The following is a 21,685-nucleotide window of genomic DNA, read 5'->3' as shown; positions in this document are numbered from 1 at the left end:
CCTCCTGCTGCTGCCGTGGAAACACAGATGCAGCCCTACGGTCCACTTGGTCCACTCCACAATCTGGCAGTTAACCGCTGGAACAACATGCCAAGACGTGTTCTCCTGCTTTCCGGTATTTAGAATAACCATTTGATTAACGATGTGCATTGTAATTAGAGGCATTTTTTCCTATAGCTGGATACATATTTCTCTTTCCGAGGGGTCTGAAAATGAATCCACTTATTGAAGCTGCTTCAATAGCCTATAAAGTGCAGTGCTATAAGGCTGTTTCAATGGCAGTCATTGAATTCTGATTGCATGTTATTCCAGATATGTTGATGATTTATCATGCTTGATTAATGCAACACTTTCTTCTATGAATGGAGATCTCTCTCCATTTCTCTCCATCACTAAAGGTACATTACACAGGGGCGGGGGGTGGGGGGGTGGGGGGAGTTGGGTGTGGCGGTTCGGGTCAAGAATTGCTGGCATGCATCATTCCACCAAGTTCAACCCCGATCCTACAGCTGCCTTGGGTAGGCCATTCATATCTCAGCAGCTGCTGGATTGCTCAGCCACCACCTTGTAAGCTATCTGCTGCGTCCAGTCCTACACCCTGTGCAGATGGACAGACGATAGGTGGGCCTGAAATGTTAAGATGTGATGTGTGTGTGTGTGTGTGTGTGTGTGTGTGTGTGTGTGTGTTCAGACATGCTCGCACTTCAGGGATTCATTTCTGGTGATTTTTTAAGCTGCTTCACCACAGATCATTTACCCCCCACAACAGACATTGATCTCCATAGGGAGGTGGGAGCTACTGTAGCTGCGTGCCGCTAACACAAATTGCATTTCCAACTCTGCTGCATAGCAGACAGAGAGCATTTGTGTACACATACACACACGTATCAAATTGTAAAATAATTTTCCTGTCATTGTTGTAATAGGGCACCAGTTATGGCAGGCGCCCATTGGAATTATGGTTTGGCGTGCTCCAGGGTGTATGAATTCATACGCTTTCACAAGCTTTTGACGTTTTGAGGAGAGATAGAGACTAATACAAAATATGATTGCTTTTCCTGCAAACCTTTTTTTCTGTTGGCTAATTATAAATGTTAATCTTTAAGCTCTTAACTTTGTAAGCTCTTAACATCTTTGTTCCAAAACTCTATGAAAGAGTGTATTTGGTGTCATGTGAAAGAAATTGGAAAGTCCTATTTCCAAAAACTACAAAAAGCAAAGAACATAATTTTTCTAATGTCACCCAATAGCCTTATATTTTATCTTATGAATACAAATATTAATATAATGAGTTATTAAAACGTTATGAGACGTTTGAAAAAACAACCATGTTGCACACTTGTTATGTTGTTGAAATTCAATGAGGCATGAGTGAAAAATGAACAACACAGACAAAGTGACATCCAAACACCTTGTTGGGGTTGGATATGCGCTGGTAGACATTTTGTTCCACAGTACACACACAGCCAGAATCTCTTCTCATCACCTCTGTGCTGGGGTGTAAATCTGTGAGACATGCACAGCGCTGATCCAGTGGGAGCTGGGCACAAGCCAACATCAGCCCTGCAGCAGGGGGTCCAGTCCAGTGGATCAGGAGGAGAACCAGGGATAAAGTAAGATGTCATGTCATGCTTTCTTCTGCACAATTTATAAGGTGCATAGTCAACACATCCACTGTGGCTGCTTTTAGCAGTCTCCTGATCTAGCCTATGCATAAATATACTTCAGAATGAGTATCATTCACAATCAGGGTAAGCGTTTGACATTTTCCGCATACTGTACATGACTGTGTACTTTAAAATATGTGATTATGTAGGTCCTACATTGTAGGATTGTAGGTTTCAAGTAGATTTTCATTTTTCAGGCCTAATGAAAAAACAGCTTATCCTGATTGTGACATTAGCAGTAAGATCACATTTGTGTTACTGTGAATAATATGCATTTATTATTGCCATACTGTAATGTAATAGGCTGCATACAGCTTGAAATCACTACGCAGGAGTCAACTCTGAAGCAGCTCTCCATTCACTAGTTTACTGCCTTTATTTAGTGGAACAAGACATCCTGTGATCCCTTCATACAGTACATATTGTGCAGTTCTGTGAAATCTTTCATGCTGAGGGGACACAACACCCATTAGAAGTATTATGGAGTTTTGAACGGCCACTGATGTAAATAGGTCAACACACCCTAGCTAGACAGTGTGCATAGACAATATAGGTCTCAAGTTTTCTGCCTTTCCTTCTGGCTTAAAACACAGTTGAAAAGCTCAAAATGATCTTAACAAACACTTGAATAAGAGGGACACAGAAGCAAATTTCCTCCATTTCTTACTGAAGAAATGGTGCAGAAATCCTCTGCCAGCTATGCAAACATGCCTGCCTTCCATGTGAGTACGCAATTTTATAATTATCCATTAGATCAACATCATATGCATTCTTGGCATGTTTCACCACTTGAATCCGTTATGAGACACATCTTAGGAAAAGCTCTTATACTCATAAACACTTCCTATACACAGTATGCTGGATTTTTTGTGTATGTGTTAAATATTTCACTACCCTATTCATAAACAGGATTCACTCCAACAGTAGATCGTCCGCTGTAACCTTGTTTTCTGTGCTGTGATTATCCTTGAGAGCCAATTCCAGCTCACACTAGAAAAAAAAAACATGTTCTGGCAAAGAGCTTTGTGATGAAGTACAAATTTAACTGACCTTCCAAACTACTCTAGTGAGAACCAGAGAAGTTGTTCTTTGTTTAACTTTTAATTGGATTTTAATTCCCATTCCAAGGCCATGGCTTTTAATTTGGGAGAAGAACACAAGAGTCTAGTTTGACAAAAGAAATCAGTAGAAATTTATTATTTCCTTTAAATATATGTACAGATTATTTCTACCATCATTCTGCTGCCAAGTATCTGGAGAGCGGTCTTGATTAAGCCTCAAAATGGAGTCCAATGCAGTCCTATCCTTCAAGTCAAAATTATTCTTTTTTGTTGTTGCTAATTTGCTGTCCAAATGTCTGTCATTGCATCAACGTTTTTTACCCAATGGGAACCAGTTTGCCTTGAGGCAGTGGTGGTGTTGTGTGTTGTGCATGCACCAGAGGTAGCCAAACAATCCTCTGGGAACTCCAGGACATTTGATTGGTGTAGTCGTCTCCATCCGCTGGCTCAGAACAGTGCAAGCAAATGCAGCGAAACAACATCAGAACACTGCGACTTTCAACACTCGTGTCACTTGCAGATGTCTGGAGAGAAACCCCTAACAAACATGCATGTATGATTGCGCTTGGACAACCATTAAAAAACCACCAAGACATCAATGATGGTTCGCCTCATATCAAACAGGACACAAGCACATGTATGCCATACCACTTAACAATGCCTTGGCATCACATTGCAGTATGTCACTGGCCTTTTGTTCAGAAAGCATTTCACTGAAAGACACAAGAGTGATTGGAGAGCTAGGCCCCTGCTACGATACGAAAAGAGAAAATACATTTGCAATACCAATCAATTTGTTCTGGTCTGAAAGAACAACAACAATCAGTCACATTACAGTGAGGCGGGGGGTAATCATTGGCAACAAGTTAATGTCACACAAAATTCGGTGAGTTTTACTAGAAGGCTACATGTCCAAGCTTTTCTACAAAAATGCTTGCTAAGATGTATATTTAAAAAAAAAAAAAAACAGTTAAAAAGACATTTTTTGGATATAATACAGAACTCTGGTTGCCTAAATGTCCCAACATTCCCTCTCTTCAGTATAAATAATTATCAAAGCACAGTTTTCACTCATTCACATCACAGATGTCAAAGATTCACAAACACACCATACGGGTATCCTAGAAACTATACAATAATACATCATACATACTATGGCTGCTAGCATACATACAAATATACATATACGTAAATAGATTGTAATGAAAAACACCTCTTCATTGGAGGCTATGGCACCGTAAATTAACACCATACAACATAAAAAAATAAATGAGATAGACTGAAAGTATTAGACATGTTCATGAGCATCAAAATACGAAAAAAGTCCGTTCCCCTTTCAAAATGTACATAAACAGTACAAGTCTACAAAGTGTTCATGAAGAAAGGGTTTGGCTGACCTTGGATTTCAGTCCCAAATCTAATAACAGTCTGACAAAAGAGCACTACACGCTTATCTCCCTGGCCAGCCAGCGAGGCGATTCAAAAAGGGCACATACATCTTCCGACATCAAAACTAAGGCTGGTCTGATAAAAGGGTATCGTCATTGAACAGCAGCAACAGTATCAACTCTTTATAACCCTCGAGTTATCAGAGACCTACGTCACAATGTGGGCCGACAAAGGGGGATGAGATGGCCCCCCTATTGTCCCCTCTCTGTAATCTCTTCATCCAATCTCTATGGTCCACGTCAGACACTTCCTGTGGTGACTGTGGAGTGCTCCCAATGACTCGTTAGGGAGCGAAAGGTTTGCTCTTATGTGCCGTTCTTTACAGGGAAAGTCTTTGGCAGCAGCAGCGGTGGTGGCAACGGCGGCGGAAGCCGAGCGAGTTTGTCAGATCCTCATCTCGGAGTCGTCGCTGTGGTCCGTGGTGCTGATCATGGAGGCCGAGGGGCCCTGAGTGACCCCGAACGGGGACACGGCCGGCGAGCGGGCAGCCAGTGGCGACAGCGACGGCGAGAAGCTGGGCGACATGGCGGCCGAGGAGATGGAGCCCTCGTGGCTGATAGGCGAGCGGCGTAGCGACGTCAGGTGCGGGAACGTCCGGCCGATGGCCACCGGCTTGGGCGGCACCGACTTGGCGCCGGGGTGAGCGATGGACGTGATGAGAGGCGGTGGGTCTATCCGGGGCTTGGGGTCAGTCTTGGCCTTGGGCTGGAAGGGTCTGCGAGGGTTATTGGGCGGTATGCTCTCGTCCTTGAGCCGGGCGATCTCTGTGAAGACGTTAGCCAGCGGCTGGAACTGCGGGCACCAGTTGAGCAAATAGTCCCAGTTGTAGCTGCCCCGTAACTCCTCGTCACTGGCCACGATGGCGGTCAGAGAGCCGTCCACTGGCGGCTTCCCATCCTCGGGGAAGGTGTAGTCCTTCGGATGGGAGACATTCAACCCCCTGCCCACACCCAGGTATCCACCACCCTCATCCCTGTAGACGGGCAGCTGACCCGAGAGTAGGGTCCCACTGAGACTGCCCAGTTTCTTCCCTTTGAACCACTGGCTGGCGTCCAGGGCTCCCGGCTCACAGGAGATGTCGGACAGCTGGTCCGCGTCCTGCTGGATGCCCGAGTCGGGCCCTCGGGCGGAGATGTGCTCCTGCATGGAGGACGTGATGCTGGCCACGCGCGGGTACTCGTTGATCATCCGGATCTCGTCGTCCTCGGCGGCCTCCGCTGAGCCTCTTCCACTGGAGTGGGAGGGGTCCAGGGAACCCCCGCGGGGGTAGGTGGCTCCACCTGCCCCACCCTGGTCACCTCCATAACCGGGAAGGGTTTGGTGATAGATCCTCTCCCCTCCTGCAGACTTGGAGTCATCCAGCTTTTGCATGGCCGTGCCTGAGGTGGTGTTGCCGGTGTCCTGGCCTTTCTTCCTGCGCTTGGACTTCACAACGTACAGGGCAATGGCAATGATGACCAGAATGACCACAACACCAAGGGAGGCAGCGATAATGCATATCAGAAGGATGTTGAGATCTGGCGCCAGGCCAAAGTTGGTGTTTGTCACATCGATGGACAGCTGAGCTGTGGTCACTCGAGAAGTATCCAGGGGGCCATGCGCTGTTATATCTACTGTCATCAAACGAGTCTCCCTCTTTGAGCGGCCAGACCCACTCGAACTGTCCATCTTGAGGAAGACCACCCCTGAGGTCTTATTTACATCGAAGTACGGCGAGGGATTAGGGAAGGAGTAGAGCACTATGCCGTCCACCCCTCCGTCTTCATCCATGGCCTGGACTTGACCAATGCTCTGGCCCTTCTTGGCTCCCTCTGGGATGACAAAGGAGAAGTCGGTGGTCGTGAACATCGGATCGTACTCGTCCACGCCTGTGACGTACACCTGTACAGTGACCGTGGCCGAGTTATTGCCGGCATCTACTGCCACTGCTACGAAACTGAAGGAGTTGATCTTCTCAAAGTCAAAGGTTGTGCGAGTGCTCACTTCACCAGTGGTCTGGTCAATCAGGAAGGAGTCCCTTCCCAAGCCGGAACGATCCACCATGAAGTACTTCAGCTGCCCATAGATTCCGGTGTCGTAGTCGATGGCATGGAGCACAGTGACGGGGGAGTTCGGTGGCTGGTTCTCCCGGATGTTTGCGGTCATGGTCTCGATAGGAAAATACGGCCGGTTGTCGTTGACGTCCTTCACTTCCAGGGTGACTGGTGCTAGGGCAAAATGGCCGTGGCCGTCTGACGCCTGGACAATAACCACGTGTGAGGACCGGCTCTCGCGGTCCAGTGACCGCTGCAGACGCAGCGCTCCCGTCCACTGGTCGATGAAGAACAGCTCCATCTCGTCGCCCGAACTGATGCTGTACTGGATCTCGGCGTTCGGGGCCGAGTCTGGGTCGGTGGCGGTCAGACGGAGAACCTCCGTGCCTGACCCTGCGCCCTCACTCAGCGCCACCGCGTACTCGGCACGGCTGAACACGGGCGGGTTGTCGTTGACGTCGCTGACGGTGATGACGGCGGGGACGCTGGAGCTGCGCTGGGGCACTCCGCGGTCCGACACGACGATGGTCAGGTTGTAGCGCGACGTGGTCTCAAAGTCGAGTGGCTCGGCGAGTATCAGCGTGCCCACCGTCTGGAAGCCGTGCCCCTCGATGAAGCGTACGCTGCTCTCGATCTGAAAGGCGTTCCCAGAGTTGCCGCTGGCGATGGCAAAGTCGAAGCCGGAATTCTCCTGTGACAGGTCTCCATCCACAGCCTCCAGCGTTAAGATGGTGGCTCCAGGGAGCTGGTCCTCGGACACAGTGGCCCGGTACTCCGACTGGTGGAACATGGGGGCGTTGTCGTTGACGTCGGTCAGCTGGACCTGCACGGTGGTGATGGAGGACAGGGATGGGGTCCCTCCATCTCGAGCCTCAATGACGACATTCACAGAGGGGCGCTCGGGGTCAAACTCTGCTTTTTCATTGATGAAGAGGGTGCCTGTGAAAAAAAATAAACATAAGACATAAACATCAGCGCATTTCAACTTCACAACTGATTAGGACAATATCAATAAACAATTTACTGTTACATAAAGGTAGCAGGCAGGCTTTAAATCATTTATTTATAGTATTTTATCAAACTTTTTCCTGGCATTGAACTGCCATGCCACCCTTGTTTAAACACAGAATTAAAGAGAAAAAATGCACTGAGCATCTCACCATTATTAGGGTTGATATAAAAGCCATCTCTTGTAGATGACATCACTCGGTAGGTGACCTTTCCATTCTCGCCTGAGTCTCGGTCAGTGGCCGTCACGGTGACGATGGGACTCCCAGGTGGAGAATGCTCTGGCAGGGTTACCTGGGAAATGAAAACAAGTCTATGTCATGTACAGTTTACAGCAAGGAGGAAAGGACCTATAAAAGCCTTCATCCTAATTCATCTCCACTCCCTCCCCAAAGTCCCTCCTCGTTAAAAGTGAAGTCATTTCCACTCACACTGGTAAACCTCAACAGTCATATTCATGTTGAGACTGACTATAAAAAAGTATTTATTACAGTGAGTTTGTGTATACAAGAACAAATTACCCAGTTAGGTTAATTCAATTCCATCAAATTTAATAAGGTGTGAATATCTGGAAAACCTACAACCTCTGGAGCAATAAATAAACCTTAGTAGACACTTTCAATTGAAAGATTCAAATGAAACGCAAACTGATGCAAATAAATGTAAAGTGACACACAACAAAAAACAGATCCCATATGATTACTTTTAAAAAGTCTGACACATATATAGACTCATTGAAGTGTTTCAAATAAGGGAGGCTTAAAGCTGAGGTAATGTGCTAACATTCAGTGGGTTCAACGGGCCACCCAATAACTGTTATTCACCTGGTAGAGATCCTGGCTGAACGTGGGGACATTATCATTCACATCCTCCACCAGGATGGTGAGGTTGGCTTCACTCTTGTGCTTAGAGTCCGAGGCCTGGATGGTCAGAGTGTACCACGTCTTCTCCTCGAAGTCGAGCGGAGCGGTTAGGGACACTCTGCCGTTGAAGCGGTGGATTCCGAACTTCCCTTGTGACGGCGCGTCCAGCTGGAGGGAGTAGGACAGGGCGGGGCTCGAGTCAACGTCGTTCCCCGTCACCATGGTTATCTCCGTGCCGATCAGGGAGTCTGAGGGGTGGGCGGAGGCAGACAGAGATAGCTCTCTCAGACAGGGTGACGAGTGAGGAGAAGCAGGGGCAGGGGAGTGGGAACACTTAATACCTCTTGATAACTATCATGTGTGAACCAGAGTGCTCTTGAAAAGGCACTGAGATATGGAAATGGTTATGGTCAGGAGAAGTGAACGGTTGTTTTAAGTCTGTGCTGAGCTAAAATAAGTCCTGGACATAAGTGAAGTAGTATATGTATGGGGCACTCACTCTCTGGCACGCGCACTTCCAAAGGCAGGGGGATGGTGGGGCTGTTGTCATTGAGGTCAACGATGATCACAGTCAGGACAGCAGTACTGGTCAACCTTGGGCTGCCCCGGTCCGTCGCTGTAACAACAAGCCTGTCCAAAGGAACGCTTCCAAGGTTAGAGCATTGAGATCAACTTGACTGTGTTTTTTTTTAAATCTCCTACAGCTGTAATTTTTTGTCCTTTTATTCTACCCCTAAAAAAAAGCGTAAAAAGAAAGAATGAATTTATTTTCAGGGGAAGGACAAAAAGAACACACTGATAAAATAAACTTGAACCACCAGCGGGTCAAAATATGTGGGAAATGAAACTCCCAGCGCGAGTCGGAGAGCAGAGGGGAGCACTTCTGAATCAAAACACATGGGGAAAGCCGAGAGGGCCGAAGCCCATCACACACAGGGTGATAACGCCACTGAGAGAGAGGGGGAGAGAGAGACAGAGAGAGAGAGAGAGAGAGAGAGAGAGAGAGAGAGAGAAATACAGCGCAGGAGGGAGGACTGGTACATTCCACAAAGCAGGGGAACGAAGCCCCCAAAGAGCTATGACTTCACTTTGCTGCACTGCCAGACAAGGAACACACACACACACACTCACGCACACACACACACACACACACACACACACACTCACTTGGTCTGGGTCCAGATCTCGCGATCCATGATGGCCGCTGTGGTTATGCTGCCCGTCACAGGGTCGATCTTGAAGAGGCCGCTCATGCTGGAAGACTGGATAGAGTAGGTCACCTGACCGTTCTGCCCCTGGTCCACATCCTCTGCCAAGACCTGTGAGGCAAAACGGTTAACTCAAACTCCCATGATTACAAGGTGTGGACTTTCATTGGACAGTGGGAAGCCATGTGATGATATTAAACATCTTAACCAGATCTTTTAAATACTCTGGAAACTGTGTTTGCACATCATTACATTAACTCATTTGGAAAGACGCCATGTTGACTGTGGGAGGCCTGACCTGGATGATGGGGGCATCGTAGCCCTGTGCCTCGCGCATGTAGGCCACGTAGTTCTGCAGCTGGAAGCGCGGGAGGTTGTCATTGATGTCCTGCAGAATGAGGTTGAGGGCCATGAAAGAGCTGGAGGATGCAGTCTCAGCCTTCACCACTAGGCGGAGTCTTGGGGTGTCCTCAAAGTCCAAACCAATGGAGCTCTGAACCCAGATCTCACCTACGGGGGGAAAGCAGGTATATGGCCAGTTCTGAGATATGTCTCTAGGCATCTATAATAAATAATGCAATGAATTCAGAGGAACACATAAAAAACAGGATGTGGTGGACTTTATCTGCACCTTGGACTATGCTTCTCCTGTGAATTTAAAACTGCTTGTCAGTGCCATGCTAAACCCTCTTCCAGGAAATCTCCTAGAGGCTCTCTCTCTCTCTCTCTCTCTCTATGTCTCTCTCTCTCTCTCTCTCTCTCTCTCTCTCTCTCTATGTCTCTCTCTCTCTCTCTCTCTCTCTCTCTCTATGTCTCGCTGTGTGCGGCGTCACTCACCAGTGTTTGCGCTGATGCTGAAAGACTGCAGTCTGTTTCCGCTGAAGATGCTGTAGCTGATGCCTTTGCGGGAGCCGTCCGGGAACTGGGCCTGGGCCTGTGCCACTTGTGTTCCTGCAGGACGAGAGGGACACAGTTAACTCTTCACTCCAGCACTAGGGCAGCCCACAGACTGAGGGGAATTCTGTTTTTTTATTTTTTATCCTTTTTTTCTGCTTTTTTCTACTTTTCTAGGAAAAATATGGTTGTTCTTGGTTGTTCATGGTTCTTCCTTTTCTTATTCCAGAAAGGTGAGCAAAAACATTTTCCCACACAATTTAGACATACTTTGCCAAGAATCATATTATTGCATCATATCCACACTATTAATCTTTCAATAACTATTTCATGTAATTGTCATTGTTTTATTGGGATTTCTAATCTATTAAGAGACTTGTCAGGAGACAGGAGAAGTGAACCGTGTAACTGACCTTTGGCTGCATTCTCTAGCAGGCTCACATCTCTGGCCGTGCGGGAGAAACGGACACCGCTATAGTCCTGCTCCTTCACATAGATGATGACCACCCCCAGGGAGGACTGGGACGGGCTGCCCTGGTCCATGGCCTCCACGATGAGGGTGCGATGGGCCTGCGTGAGACCGCTGAGAGCCTCCGTGGTCCGGATCTCCCCGGTCAGTGAGTTGATGGTGAAGCCCCTCACTGGGCTCGCGAAGCGGTAGAAAACGGAGCCGTTGGCGCCGAAGTCCTTGTCCTCGGCGCGCATGGTGGCCACCACCTGATGCACTGCCACGGTCCTGCTGGACACGTTAAGGACGAGGGGGTCCTGGATGAAGAACGGTGCGTTGTCGTTGACGTCCAGCACGGTGACGGTCACCTGGGTGGTGGCGTTGCGCGGCGAGGCCGGGGAGCAGTCGACGGCGACCACCTGGAAGCTGTAGGAGCTCCGCCGCTCGCGGTCCAGCGGCGCCACCGTGGTAACGCGGCCCGTGTCCGGGTCAATGGCAAATGCCCCGCCGGCCTCCTGACTCAGGAAGTACATGATCTTCCCGTTTTCCCCGTCGTCCGCATCCGAGGCGGACACCTCCAGCACCAGGGAGCCCTCGGCCGCGTCCTCGGAGATGTCGACCGCGTGGCTAGCGCTCGGGAACACCGGGCTGTTGTCGTTGACGTCCAGCACGGAGATCTGCACCTGGGTCACGCTGCTGAGGGGGGGTGTGCCGCGGTCCTGGGCCGCCACCTCCAGAGTGTAGCTGGCCCGGCTCTCGCGATCTAAGCCTCGGGACGTGGACAGCGCTCCGGACACCCTGTCCAGCTGGAAGTCTCCATCAGGATCGCCAGCTGCAGAAAAGGGATAGAGAGAGGACACGACGTGAACATCCACTGGACGTTCAGTGGCCTGGAACAACCCTTCAGAGTGTTATAAAAGCAGAACACGTGTGTGCATATATCTTCACAACTCATTCACAACTATAAAAGTACTCTTATTAAAATGCTTTCAATGCAAACATGAGCCAATGCCATCAGCACTACAGATAAACCATATCATATGCCACTTTGTCATATGCTGCATTTTGAGTGCAAATATAAGTCAATGTTTAGAATGTGTTATGATAATAATAAAGTCATTTGAAAATGATTTTGACTACTTAATAAACAGATAAAGCCTTTCACATACAGCTGCTGAGCACCGAGTCATCCAGTCCCACAACTCAAACGTGACTGTTTTTTTAAAATGACCTATCATGGTCTAAAACACAATAGAACCCAGGGTGCATATTATTCCAAAGAGCACTCCAAGCTTAACCACATGCTCAAACTCAACACCACAGACACACACTGAGCTTTATCTTCACTTCAAAAACAAGAACTTTGAGGCTATCCCAGGTGAATCTTGTGAGATAAATAAGTAAGCTTATGTCAGATCTAAAGCCCTTGGTGAACACTTTGGTGTTTCTTTGAAGATGTCACCGCAAACAGGTCAAACTCCCGAATGATGAATGCTAGCAAGTCTATATTCTACACGCATACAGACTCCTGCTGTTACTGTGATGATCACACGCTCACATACACACCTGCATGAACACACATACTCACCACAACCCTTCACACACACTCACTCTCTTACACACACACACACACAAATATACACACTGAGTCAGATCTGGTGACAGTAAGATTTTAGTCTTTCCCAGGTAAATCCACTGAGCTTTAGGTATCTCATTCTCTGCTGAAACTCATGAGCCAGACCCCTGTGTTCCCATGTGAGTTCCACCTGCGAGGGAATCACACCTGATGCATATACAAGATGTCAGATTATGTGCACTAATGAGGTATACCTGTGATCCACTTCAGAAACCAGGCCATTCTCACCGAGGATGCGGGGAGAAAACATCTATTGTTAAATCACCCTAGAGGTTTACAGTAGCAAAATTCTTTTGGGGAATACTAATGAAAGTACATCACGAGTTGTTCTAGTAGAGTAGGAGTGCAAGGCTATGGGAAAGCAGCACTCATACAGTAACAGCTATTCTATGTCTATGATCCTGTACTCCACTGCCCCAAAAATACTACGGGATAAAGTGTGAGCAAAGAGTAAGCATACTGGACAGAGCACACAGATGATAAACCCATAACGATGGAATAGTATTTTACTATATTAGCTCACAATAATATTAGCTCACAGCTATAAACAACCAGTGCTTTCAGGCCAGGGACTACTGGACCTATATGATCCTGCACTCCATTGTCCAAATGTACTCAAATATGAGTAAGAAGGATGGTATGTGCACACTGGAGATCAAAGCGAGATGACCGCCATACCTATGATCCGGTACTCCAGCACTCCGCCCTCTCCTGTGTCCAGGTCCGTGGCTCGGAGGACGCACAGCTCCACGGGCGCCTGGTTCTCGGGCACCTCCAGGCTGTGCTGGGGCCGGCCGAACACCGGCGCGTTGTCATTCTCGTCCAGCACCGAGATGTGCACCGTGGCTTTGGCGAAGTTTGGCGGCATGCCGCCGTCCTTAGCATAGACTGCAGCGACAACACGATCAGTTAGAACAAAGCAGGGGTGGGAAAGGTAAGTGTGGTGGGTCGGTGATTGGAAAATGTCGGCAGCAGTTGCAAAGCCGTACGGTTACTGTGACTGTACCTGTTAGAGTGTAGTGGTCCTGTTGCTCCCTGTCCAGGGCTTCGGTGACCGTGATGACGCCCGTCTCTGGGTTGATGGTGAACCCTTCTTCAGACACTCCCCCATAAGTGACATGTCCATTTGTTCCTGAGAAAAACACAATGGATTATCAGTGCTGACCTCCAGCTGACCTCCAGTATATCAGATACTGTTTTTATGTACCCATTATCTATTTTTAGATAATATTGCAAGATGAGGGTTGAGGTTCAATGCTATCACTCAAGAAAAACTATTTGTAAGTTGACTTTGTGAAGTCAACTAAAAATTAAGAATGTAAACAAGTAAAACTCATATTAACTAAATGAAAAGCTTTTCCTTACGCCTGCAAATACACTATGTGTTTCATTAAGATAGATAATATATATTTTTATAGACTTTCCATTGGTCAACCAAAATCTTAAATACGGACTACTAAAACATGTGTTGCTCGGAATTGTTTTTTCTGAAAAGACAGAAAAATAAATATACTCCATATGTTTCACTAACAGCTCAGTATGCTGAGAAAGCATTTGACACACGTTTGCACTTTCTCTTTGTCTCTGTCATTCTCTCTCCCTTTTCTCTCCTCGGTCCTTGGCACCCGTTTGCCCGATTGCGTGCAAAGTGAGAGGGCTTTGGCAAACAACACCTCCTTACTTCACTAATAGGTCCTGGACAGGGAGTTTATAATCGTCCTGTTTCATATTCTCCTGACTCAGACTGTCAGAATGCGGCCCACACCCCCTTTCCAGTGTTTGATTAAAAACAAACACTGCTGTCTTACAATGTGGCAACACAGCGTTACATTATTCCCCCTCAAAACAAGCCAGCACTGAATCAGGGAATAGTGTTTACTCCAGTCTAATCTGGATAGTGTCTGCAGCTAAACAAGACATGACTGAATGCAGGAGAAATGTTTCCTCCGCTACAGGGGGAGTGCAGGCCAATGTCATCGCATAGGTTGCTTAGGAACACCGCGGTCACCTTGGTCACGATCCGTGGCCGAGACAATGAGGACAGTGCTTCCGGGTTCCTGGTTCTCCTGGATCTGGGCCTCGAACTGGCTCTTCTCGAACAGCGGAGCCTCGTCGTTCACATCGATCACCTGGACGGACAGCACCTGCGTGGTGGAGTGCTGGGGCGTTCCGTGGTCCTCGGCGACGATGGTCAGGTTGAAGGTTTCCTGCTCTTCCCGGTCCAGGGCTTTGAGGATAGAGAGAGAACCTGGGGGGGGGGGGAAGAAAAGGAAGTAAAAAAAAACAAGGGAAGAGAGAAGGGAGTGAGAAGAAAAAGTGTGGTCATAAAAAGTTTTTTTTTTTTTTTTTGTGTGGTATATCTGCAGAAGCCAAGCAAAAGGTTAAAACATGCAAGGAAAGAACTTAAACCAGCTCCCACATCTGCAAAAAGGTGTAAGCTGAAGCTGTAAGTTGCATTGCAAGAATACATTTTCAATACACACAATAACACAATACACAAGTGTATCAATGAGTACACAGACACACACATACAAGCACACACACACACACACACACACACACACACACACACACACACACACACACACACACACACGCGCGCGCGCACACACACACACACACACACACACGCACATGCACGCACGCACACACACACACACACACACACACACAAAACATAAACCAAGGTGTTCACACTACCAGTGAGAGCGTTTGGAGTTGCATACTTTAGGGAGCTGTAAAAGTGTTTTGGCTGCAACTTCTATTTTTCCATACTGAGAGAGTGGCAGTAAACACACTCATTTCTAGCCTACCAAGAGATATCTACATAATAGACCTGATATAAACACAAAAAAAAATGTATCATGAAATACACCCTTTTTGTAGCTCTTCTTGAGGGTTAGTGGTTGAACTGAGGTGAGAGTTTCTGAGAGTTTAAACAGAAGCACCAACGTGATGATGCAGAGCTGTTTGCTTATGGGAGACATCTGCGTATGGGCCTCGCTTTTATTTATAATTCACTCGACACACTTTTGCCTTAAACACTTCAGCCGCTGTTTGGGTTTGCTTCCGTCCCCCCCCCCTCCCCTGCTCTGAGGGCTCTGCTTATGCGCTTAATGGCCGAACCAGCCCCCGGCCAGACCACCACCACTGACAAACACTTGAAAATACCCCAGTCTCTGGTCAGTATCAGTCCATTATAACCCACACTGGTCACAGCGCCTAAAACTCAACGCACAATCGTGGGCTGGACAGAAAACGTGTATGCTTAAAGGCATTCATTTATGAACCATTTGACATTAATGGAATAAAAAGGTTTCCCCAGCTGGCAAATGGATTAAACATCGTTGTCGTTTCAATCCAATCCAGGGGTGTGCATTAAAGTAGGTCTATATTAGCACTCTTTGATGATGGGGAAATTTTACGCTAATGGACGTTATTCATCAAATCAAAGGGGCGCCACGTATGGGCCTTCCCAACTCAAATAAAACTCACACTCCCATGACTATAAAGCTTTCATGAAAATGACTCTTTCATGCAAAGCAAATCGGCCTGGAGAGGTGAAAAAAGCAATAAAGCACTCCAAACAGATGTGGAAATGAAGACGTTAGCAGGAGCAGGAGCTGAGGGCGGTGGCTGCTGTCAGTCCATCTCTTACCGGTGTTTGGGTTGAGGCTGAATCTGCCGGCGGTGTTGCCCGTCTGGATGCGGTAGGACACGCGTCCGTTCTCGCCCTGGTCAGCGTCGCGGGCCATGACGTAGAGCACCACGAAGCCCACCGGCTGGTCCTCCATGACGCTGACGGCGGCGGGCGAGCTGAAGACGGGCGCGTTGTCGTTCTCGTCCGTCACGTAAATGCGCGCCGTCACTGACCCCCAGCGCCTCTGGCTCGGGTCCTGGCAGGAGTCGGTGGCCCGGACCACCAGGAAGAGAGACGAGGTGGCCTCGTGGTCCAGCTCCTGGCCCAGGGTGAGCACCCCGGTGGTGGGGTCAAGGGTCAGGAGGTCAGGGTTGTCAGGCCAGCGCTGGTGGACAGAGTAGCGCACCTCGCTGTTGGGGCCACTGCCATCGGCGTCGGTGGCCTGGAAGGTGTAGATGGACGAGCCGGCCGGCGTGTTCTCAGGGATGACGATGGTGACCGGGTCTTCGGGGAAGTGGGGCGCGTGGTCGTTGCTGTCCTGCACGTTGATGTCCAGATGCACCATGTGGGTGCTGGGGTAGGCCTTGGAGAAGTCGTCCACCTCTATCTCGAGTGTGTAGTGGGCGCCCTTCTCGTAGTCCAGCTCGCGCGCCAGGTACACGTCCCCCGTGAGCCGGTCCACCATGAACGTGCCGTCCTCGTCAGTGCCCCCCACCACCAGGTAGGTCACCTGCCCCTCAAGCGGAACGTCCCGATGGTCATGTGATCTCACTGAGCCAATCACAGAGCCAGGTTTGGCACCCTCAACAGAGTTTATTGTCATAGACAAAGTGTTGGGCTTGGGAGAAGCTCTGACAGAACTCTGAACCTGTTGAGAGAAAAACAACAATGGTTGGGATTAGATGTGACAAATAATAATAAAACATGAACGGATGATAAATAATACGGATGATAAAAAATTCCCATTATGCACTCTGATGCTATCCACACCATCAGAAGCATGTCAACAACAGGCCTCAATATCAAGAGGCAGATGGAAAACAATAGCATAGGAACACACTCCACACTGATAAATATGACAACAAACCAAACAGTTCAAAGTTCCGTTGGCAGGGAACAAAAAGATTTACTAACATGTCATCTCTTTTGATAGACCCTGGGACTAGAAACTTGATAACGTTGATCAGATTTCCACTGAGCGACTTACCAATAAAAAAAAGTATCCCATAAAATGACAAGTCAACCAAAGTTCTATGAAACAATCTGTTAGATACATATAGCTGAATAGTTTCACTATGATTTGTATCTCTCTCTCTCTCTTTCTTTCTTTCTCTCTCTCTCTCATTCTCTCTTTCTCTCTCTCTCCATCTTTCTCTGCCAGAGCTATGGGGTATGTGTTCAAATAACTCAAATACGACCCAAGCACAACATACATGGGCTGTTTAACCTAAACCAATTTAACTGTAATTAAACTGTCAGATACATGAAAGCGGTGTGAGGTCATTTCCTGCACGCCTCTTCCCATGACTGCCCCCATAAAACCCTCTGAGACGGACAAGTGGAGTGCTGCACTCTCTCTAATCTACATTAATTGACCCATAAATTAGCACACTAGAGCATCTCTGGTGTTGTTGCAAGGCGCAGTGAAATATTCAACTATGGACATCTATTCACATCTTTCCATTCACAATTTTCACTTGTAGAGATCTCTTAACGTCGTCATCCACGAGGCACCTTGCTTCACCCAAAAAATACGACATGAAACACAATCTCGCTGTTATTATGATAAAATGTTAGCGTTGTCGAAGAGTCTCCCCTGGGCTCGCTACTGTGTCAGGGAACGGCGATGGTGTGCTATGTGTGTGTGTGTGTGTGTGTGTGTGTGTGTGTGTGTGTGCATGTGTGTGTGTGTGTGCATGTGTGTGTGTGTGTGTGTCGTGTCCGTGATCAGAGGGAGCCGCAGCTGGGCCTCATCACAGGCCATCTGGGAGCGTTTGATCCCAAGGTGCTTTTCCCCCTCCACTAATCTGAGAGTCACACAAGCACAGCACAGGCAAATCGCAGGCATCTGTTCGCTCTACAATTAGCATCCTGTTCCTCTTTGAACGCTGCACCTCAGCAGAGGCGGAAAAAAAAACGAGACAGAGGTTGAGGGTGTATTATAATACCGAAAGCACATCAGAGTCTAGAGTTACGGTCATTTTTTTCCTCTCTCGCTTTTTTTTCCTCAAACAAAAAAGGAACAAATCTCACTTTCTGACAGGTCAGCTGAGGGTGTTGTATATCACCCCTCTGATGTGGCTGCGGCAGTTTCTAGAACTATGCCGTTTGATGAGCTCAATATCACATTCAGGGACATCTCTCACACACCATATGCTGTGGTTGAATAACCTGTGTGCTGAGGCGCAAACTCTGGAGTGATTTAGTGAACAAGGTTCAGAAATGTCAAATATATGTTTTCAGTAAGTATGACCATGATGGTAGCTGTGTATGAGAGAGTCATGTATGTGACAGAATATCTCGGGAATGTATGGGAATGTTCAACAGGTGTATGTGTGCAAGTGTGTGTGTACTGTATGTGGTTATGGTTATGGTTATGCTATTTAGCTGACAGATGTATGCCTGTATATGCGTGTGTGTGTGTGTGTGTGTGTGTGTGTGTGTGTGTGTGTGTGTGTGTGTGTGTGTGTGTAAATGTGCAGCTGTACTCACCTGTATGCGTAGCGTGCTGCTGGAGCTCTGCGGGGGAGATCCGCGGTCAGAGGCCGACACGGTGAGTGTGTACTCTGCTTTTTCTTGTCGCCTCAGAGGGGAGGCCGAACGCAGCTCCCCCGTGTTTGGGTTCAGAGAGAAACGCTCAGCTCTCGCACCTACACACACACATAAACACACGCACACACACACACACACACACACACACACACACACACACACACACACACACACACACACACACACACACACATAAACAAACATACACACACATACATACATAAACACATACATAAACACACACACACACACACACACACACACACACACACACACATACATACATAAACACACACACACACATACACACACACACACATAGACAGACATACACAGGAACAAGTTTAGCTACACAATATGAAACAAATAAATGAATGTGGTATGGATCTAAGGGCATAGACATGCTGGCAAACCTGAGAGGGAATAGAATATGGTGCCGTTCTCCCCCTCATCCGGGTCCTTGGCTTGAATGGTTCCAAGTAGAGTTCCAGGTGGCAGACCTTCCAGAACCTATAGTGGAGAATCATGGAAACGTAGCCACAGTCAGTGCTACAGAGAATGACAGAACACATGAGCTCACAGGAGGTGTGACACATTGCTCATCTCACCTGAATGAGTGTCTCTTTACCAGGCTGTGTATGGGTAAATGCCGGGGCGTTATCGTTGTCGTCCAGAACTGTGATATGTGCTGTGCCCGTAGCGCTGCGTGGTGGAGTGCCACCGTCCTGCACGACCACCACCACCTGGTAACTGGACTGATGCTCTCGGTCCAGTTCTGTGCGAGTACTGATCTCTCCTGTGAGGCAGAGACACATTGAGATTAAGAAAGATGGAGAGATGGAGAGAGAGAGAGAGAGAGAGAGAGAGGAACAAGGAGAAGGAAAGATTAGACCGAGTCAGAGTAGAAAAGAATGAGAGAATAAATGATGGAGAGAAGGGGGGGTAAAAAGGGGTGGTGGGAAAATGAAAGAAAGAGAAAGCAACAGACAGGGTGATATTTGTAACAGTAATACAGCGGACACGTTTCGGGGAATTTCTGCTACAAATTGGGTCCTTTAATCACGCGCACACGTTCGTTCGGTCCAGCGGGTGCAGCAGGAACGTGGCGTCCCTGCCAGTGCCTGAAGTTTGAGCCAGAGCTTCATCACAGCGAAGCATGGCCTTTCCTGCATACTCTCCTCGTAATCACAACAGGCCTGCTGAGCGCACTGTGCGACTTTCCAAATAAAAGATTAAAGCTTTTTTAATTAGGAATCGACCACCTGTTTCTTTTCGTGCAAATTAAAAAAAACACTAATCGTTTCACTGTCAGTCTCAGTAGTCTCACCTGTCTGGGAGTTGATCTGGAAATGTCTGTCGCTGTGGAGGAGGCGGTAGGTCAGGCGGCTGTTGAGGCCAGCGTCTCGGTCTGTGGCAGCGACTCTCCCGAAGCCCGTCCCTTCCGGAAGATTCTCTCGCACGGCCAGGAAGACGCGCTCCTGGGAGAGCCTGGGGGAGTTGTCGTTCTCGTCGGTGACAGACACCCGGACGGTGGCGCTGCCCGTCTTCTTCAGGTGCCCGCTGCCGGACGTGGCCAGCACGGTGAGCAGGTAGATGTCCTTCGCCTCCCGGTCCAGCGCACTCTTCACGAACAGCCAACCGCTGTCGGGCAGGATGCCAAAGCCGGCCGCGTCGCCATCTGGCCGCAGGTGATAGGACAGCGGGGGCGATGCCACTGACCCTCCCGAGGCCGCGGCTCCGTTGCTGCCGCCTTCCCTGTGTCGGGCGCGCACCTGGAGGAAGCGGGTGTTGAGCGCCGTGCCCTCCTTGAGCTCCACGCGGTAGGTGAGCGTGTCGAACACGGGGCCCTGGTCATTCTCCGCCTGGACGTGCACCACCAGCGTGAAGGTGGCGCTGAGCTGCGGGGCGCCGCTGTCCTTGGCCACCACCAGCAGGTCGTAGCGCGGAGCGCTCTCGTACGACAGCGCGCCGATGAGCCGCACCTCGCCGCTGCTCCGCTCCACGCCGAACGCGCGCTGGCCGCCGTTGCCGCCGCCGGCCGACACCAGGTCGAAGCTCAACTGGCCGTTGGGGCCCGAGTCGCGGTCCTCGGCCTGGACGCGGTACACCACGGCGCCCATCTTGGTGGCCTCGGGGAGGAGGAGCGACTCGGACGAGGAGGGCAGGAAGGCGGGCGCGTTGTCGTTGATGTCGGCGATGGTGACGCGCACGCGGGCGTGGCCGAAGGCCGGAGGGGAGCCGGTGCGCGCCTGCACCTCCAGGATGAGCGAGGAGCAGGCCTCATGGTCCAGAGGGAGGCTGGTCCTGAGGGCGCCTGTCTCCGAGTCCACCGTAAAGTACCCGTCGGGGTCACCGGCAGAGATGGTGTAGAAGATATCTTTAGACACACCTGTTGAAGAGAAGAGAAGAGAAGAGGAGAAGAGAAGAGAAGAGAAGAGAAGAGAAGAGAAGAGAAGAGAAGAGAAGAGGAGAGGAGAGGAGGGAAGAGAAGAGAAGAGAAGAGAAGAGAAGAGAAGAGAAGAGAAGAGAAGAGGAGAGAAAGGAAGGGAAGGAAGGGCACATCAGTTCACAAGCCCTGCAAGGTAATTCCTAAATAATTTTTAGCCATTCACTTGTCAGCGAATAAGTGCTATTAACATCTAAAAAAATGACTACATCAACAGTCATGGAAAGGAATTTTACATGGACGTGAACTGTGCTGATATAAACCACAGCTGGGTTCCTGTTTGTTCATCTGGCCCATGGCTGGTGGGAACACACTGCATAAGGACACTCAGCATTGTATATCAGAACCTCTGATGGACAGCAACGTATACACTTTAATCCCACGATTAGGTGGTATTTTGTGACTATGCCTAAAGTAGCTATGGAAGTAATCTATACAGTGCAGTGCGTCCTAGAAGACAAGGCTAAACACAATAAAAGAGAGAGAGCATGTGTGTAATTTGGCCGAGGCTCACCGGTCCTGCTGCTGGCTCGAACCACGCCGACTTCAGTTCCACGGAG

At 48.7% G+C, this 21,685-nt stretch overlaps 1 protein-coding gene across 1 annotated transcript in view; it reads right to left on the bottom strand.

The window, feature by feature from the left end:
* Positions 1-2,835: 2,835 nt before the first annotated feature.
* dchs1b (dachsous cadherin-related 1b) overlaps positions 2,836-21,685 on the bottom strand; it is a 96,097-nt gene continuing 77,247 nt past the window's right edge. The window contains exons 5-21 of the mRNA XM_076273983.1: positions 21,640-21,685; positions 20,007-21,068; positions 19,288-19,475; positions 19,093-19,189; positions 18,620-18,777; positions 15,926-16,775; positions 14,276-14,515; positions 13,274-13,399; positions 12,946-13,155; positions 10,597-11,463; positions 10,127-10,240; positions 9,588-9,799; positions 9,249-9,400; positions 8,581-8,711; positions 8,043-8,329; positions 7,371-7,512; positions 2,836-7,149 (exon numbers count right to left, since the gene is read on the bottom strand). The exon at positions 21,640-21,685 is cut by the window's right edge and continues 191 nt beyond it. Of these exons, the coding sequence (XP_076130098.1) occupies positions 4,562-7,149; positions 7,371-7,512; positions 8,043-8,329; positions 8,581-8,711; positions 9,249-9,400; positions 9,588-9,799; positions 10,127-10,240; positions 10,597-11,463; positions 12,946-13,155; positions 13,274-13,399; positions 14,276-14,515; positions 15,926-16,775; positions 18,620-18,777; positions 19,093-19,189; positions 19,288-19,475; positions 20,007-21,068; positions 21,640-21,685 (7,470 nt within the window). The 3' untranslated portion in view covers positions 2,836-4,561. The remainder of the gene's footprint in view (positions 7,150-7,370; positions 7,513-8,042; positions 8,330-8,580; positions 8,712-9,248; positions 9,401-9,587; positions 9,800-10,126; positions 10,241-10,596; positions 11,464-12,945; positions 13,156-13,273; positions 13,400-14,275; positions 14,516-15,925; positions 16,776-18,619; positions 18,778-19,092; positions 19,190-19,287; positions 19,476-20,006; positions 21,069-21,639) is intronic.

This window comes from Alosa pseudoharengus, unplaced genomic scaffold (genome assembly GCF_046254945.1).
Source record: "Alosa pseudoharengus isolate Yale_2024_CS ecotype anadromous, Long Island Sound unplaced genomic scaffold, YU_APseudo_1.1 YU_APseudo_1.1_scf_8, whole genome shotgun sequence".
Taxonomy (NCBI): Eukaryota; Metazoa; Chordata; class Actinopteri; order Clupeiformes; family Clupeidae; genus Alosa; species Alosa pseudoharengus.
The sequence above is the reverse complement of the archived record's forward strand: the minus strand, read 5'-3'. Positions and strand labels throughout refer to the sequence as shown.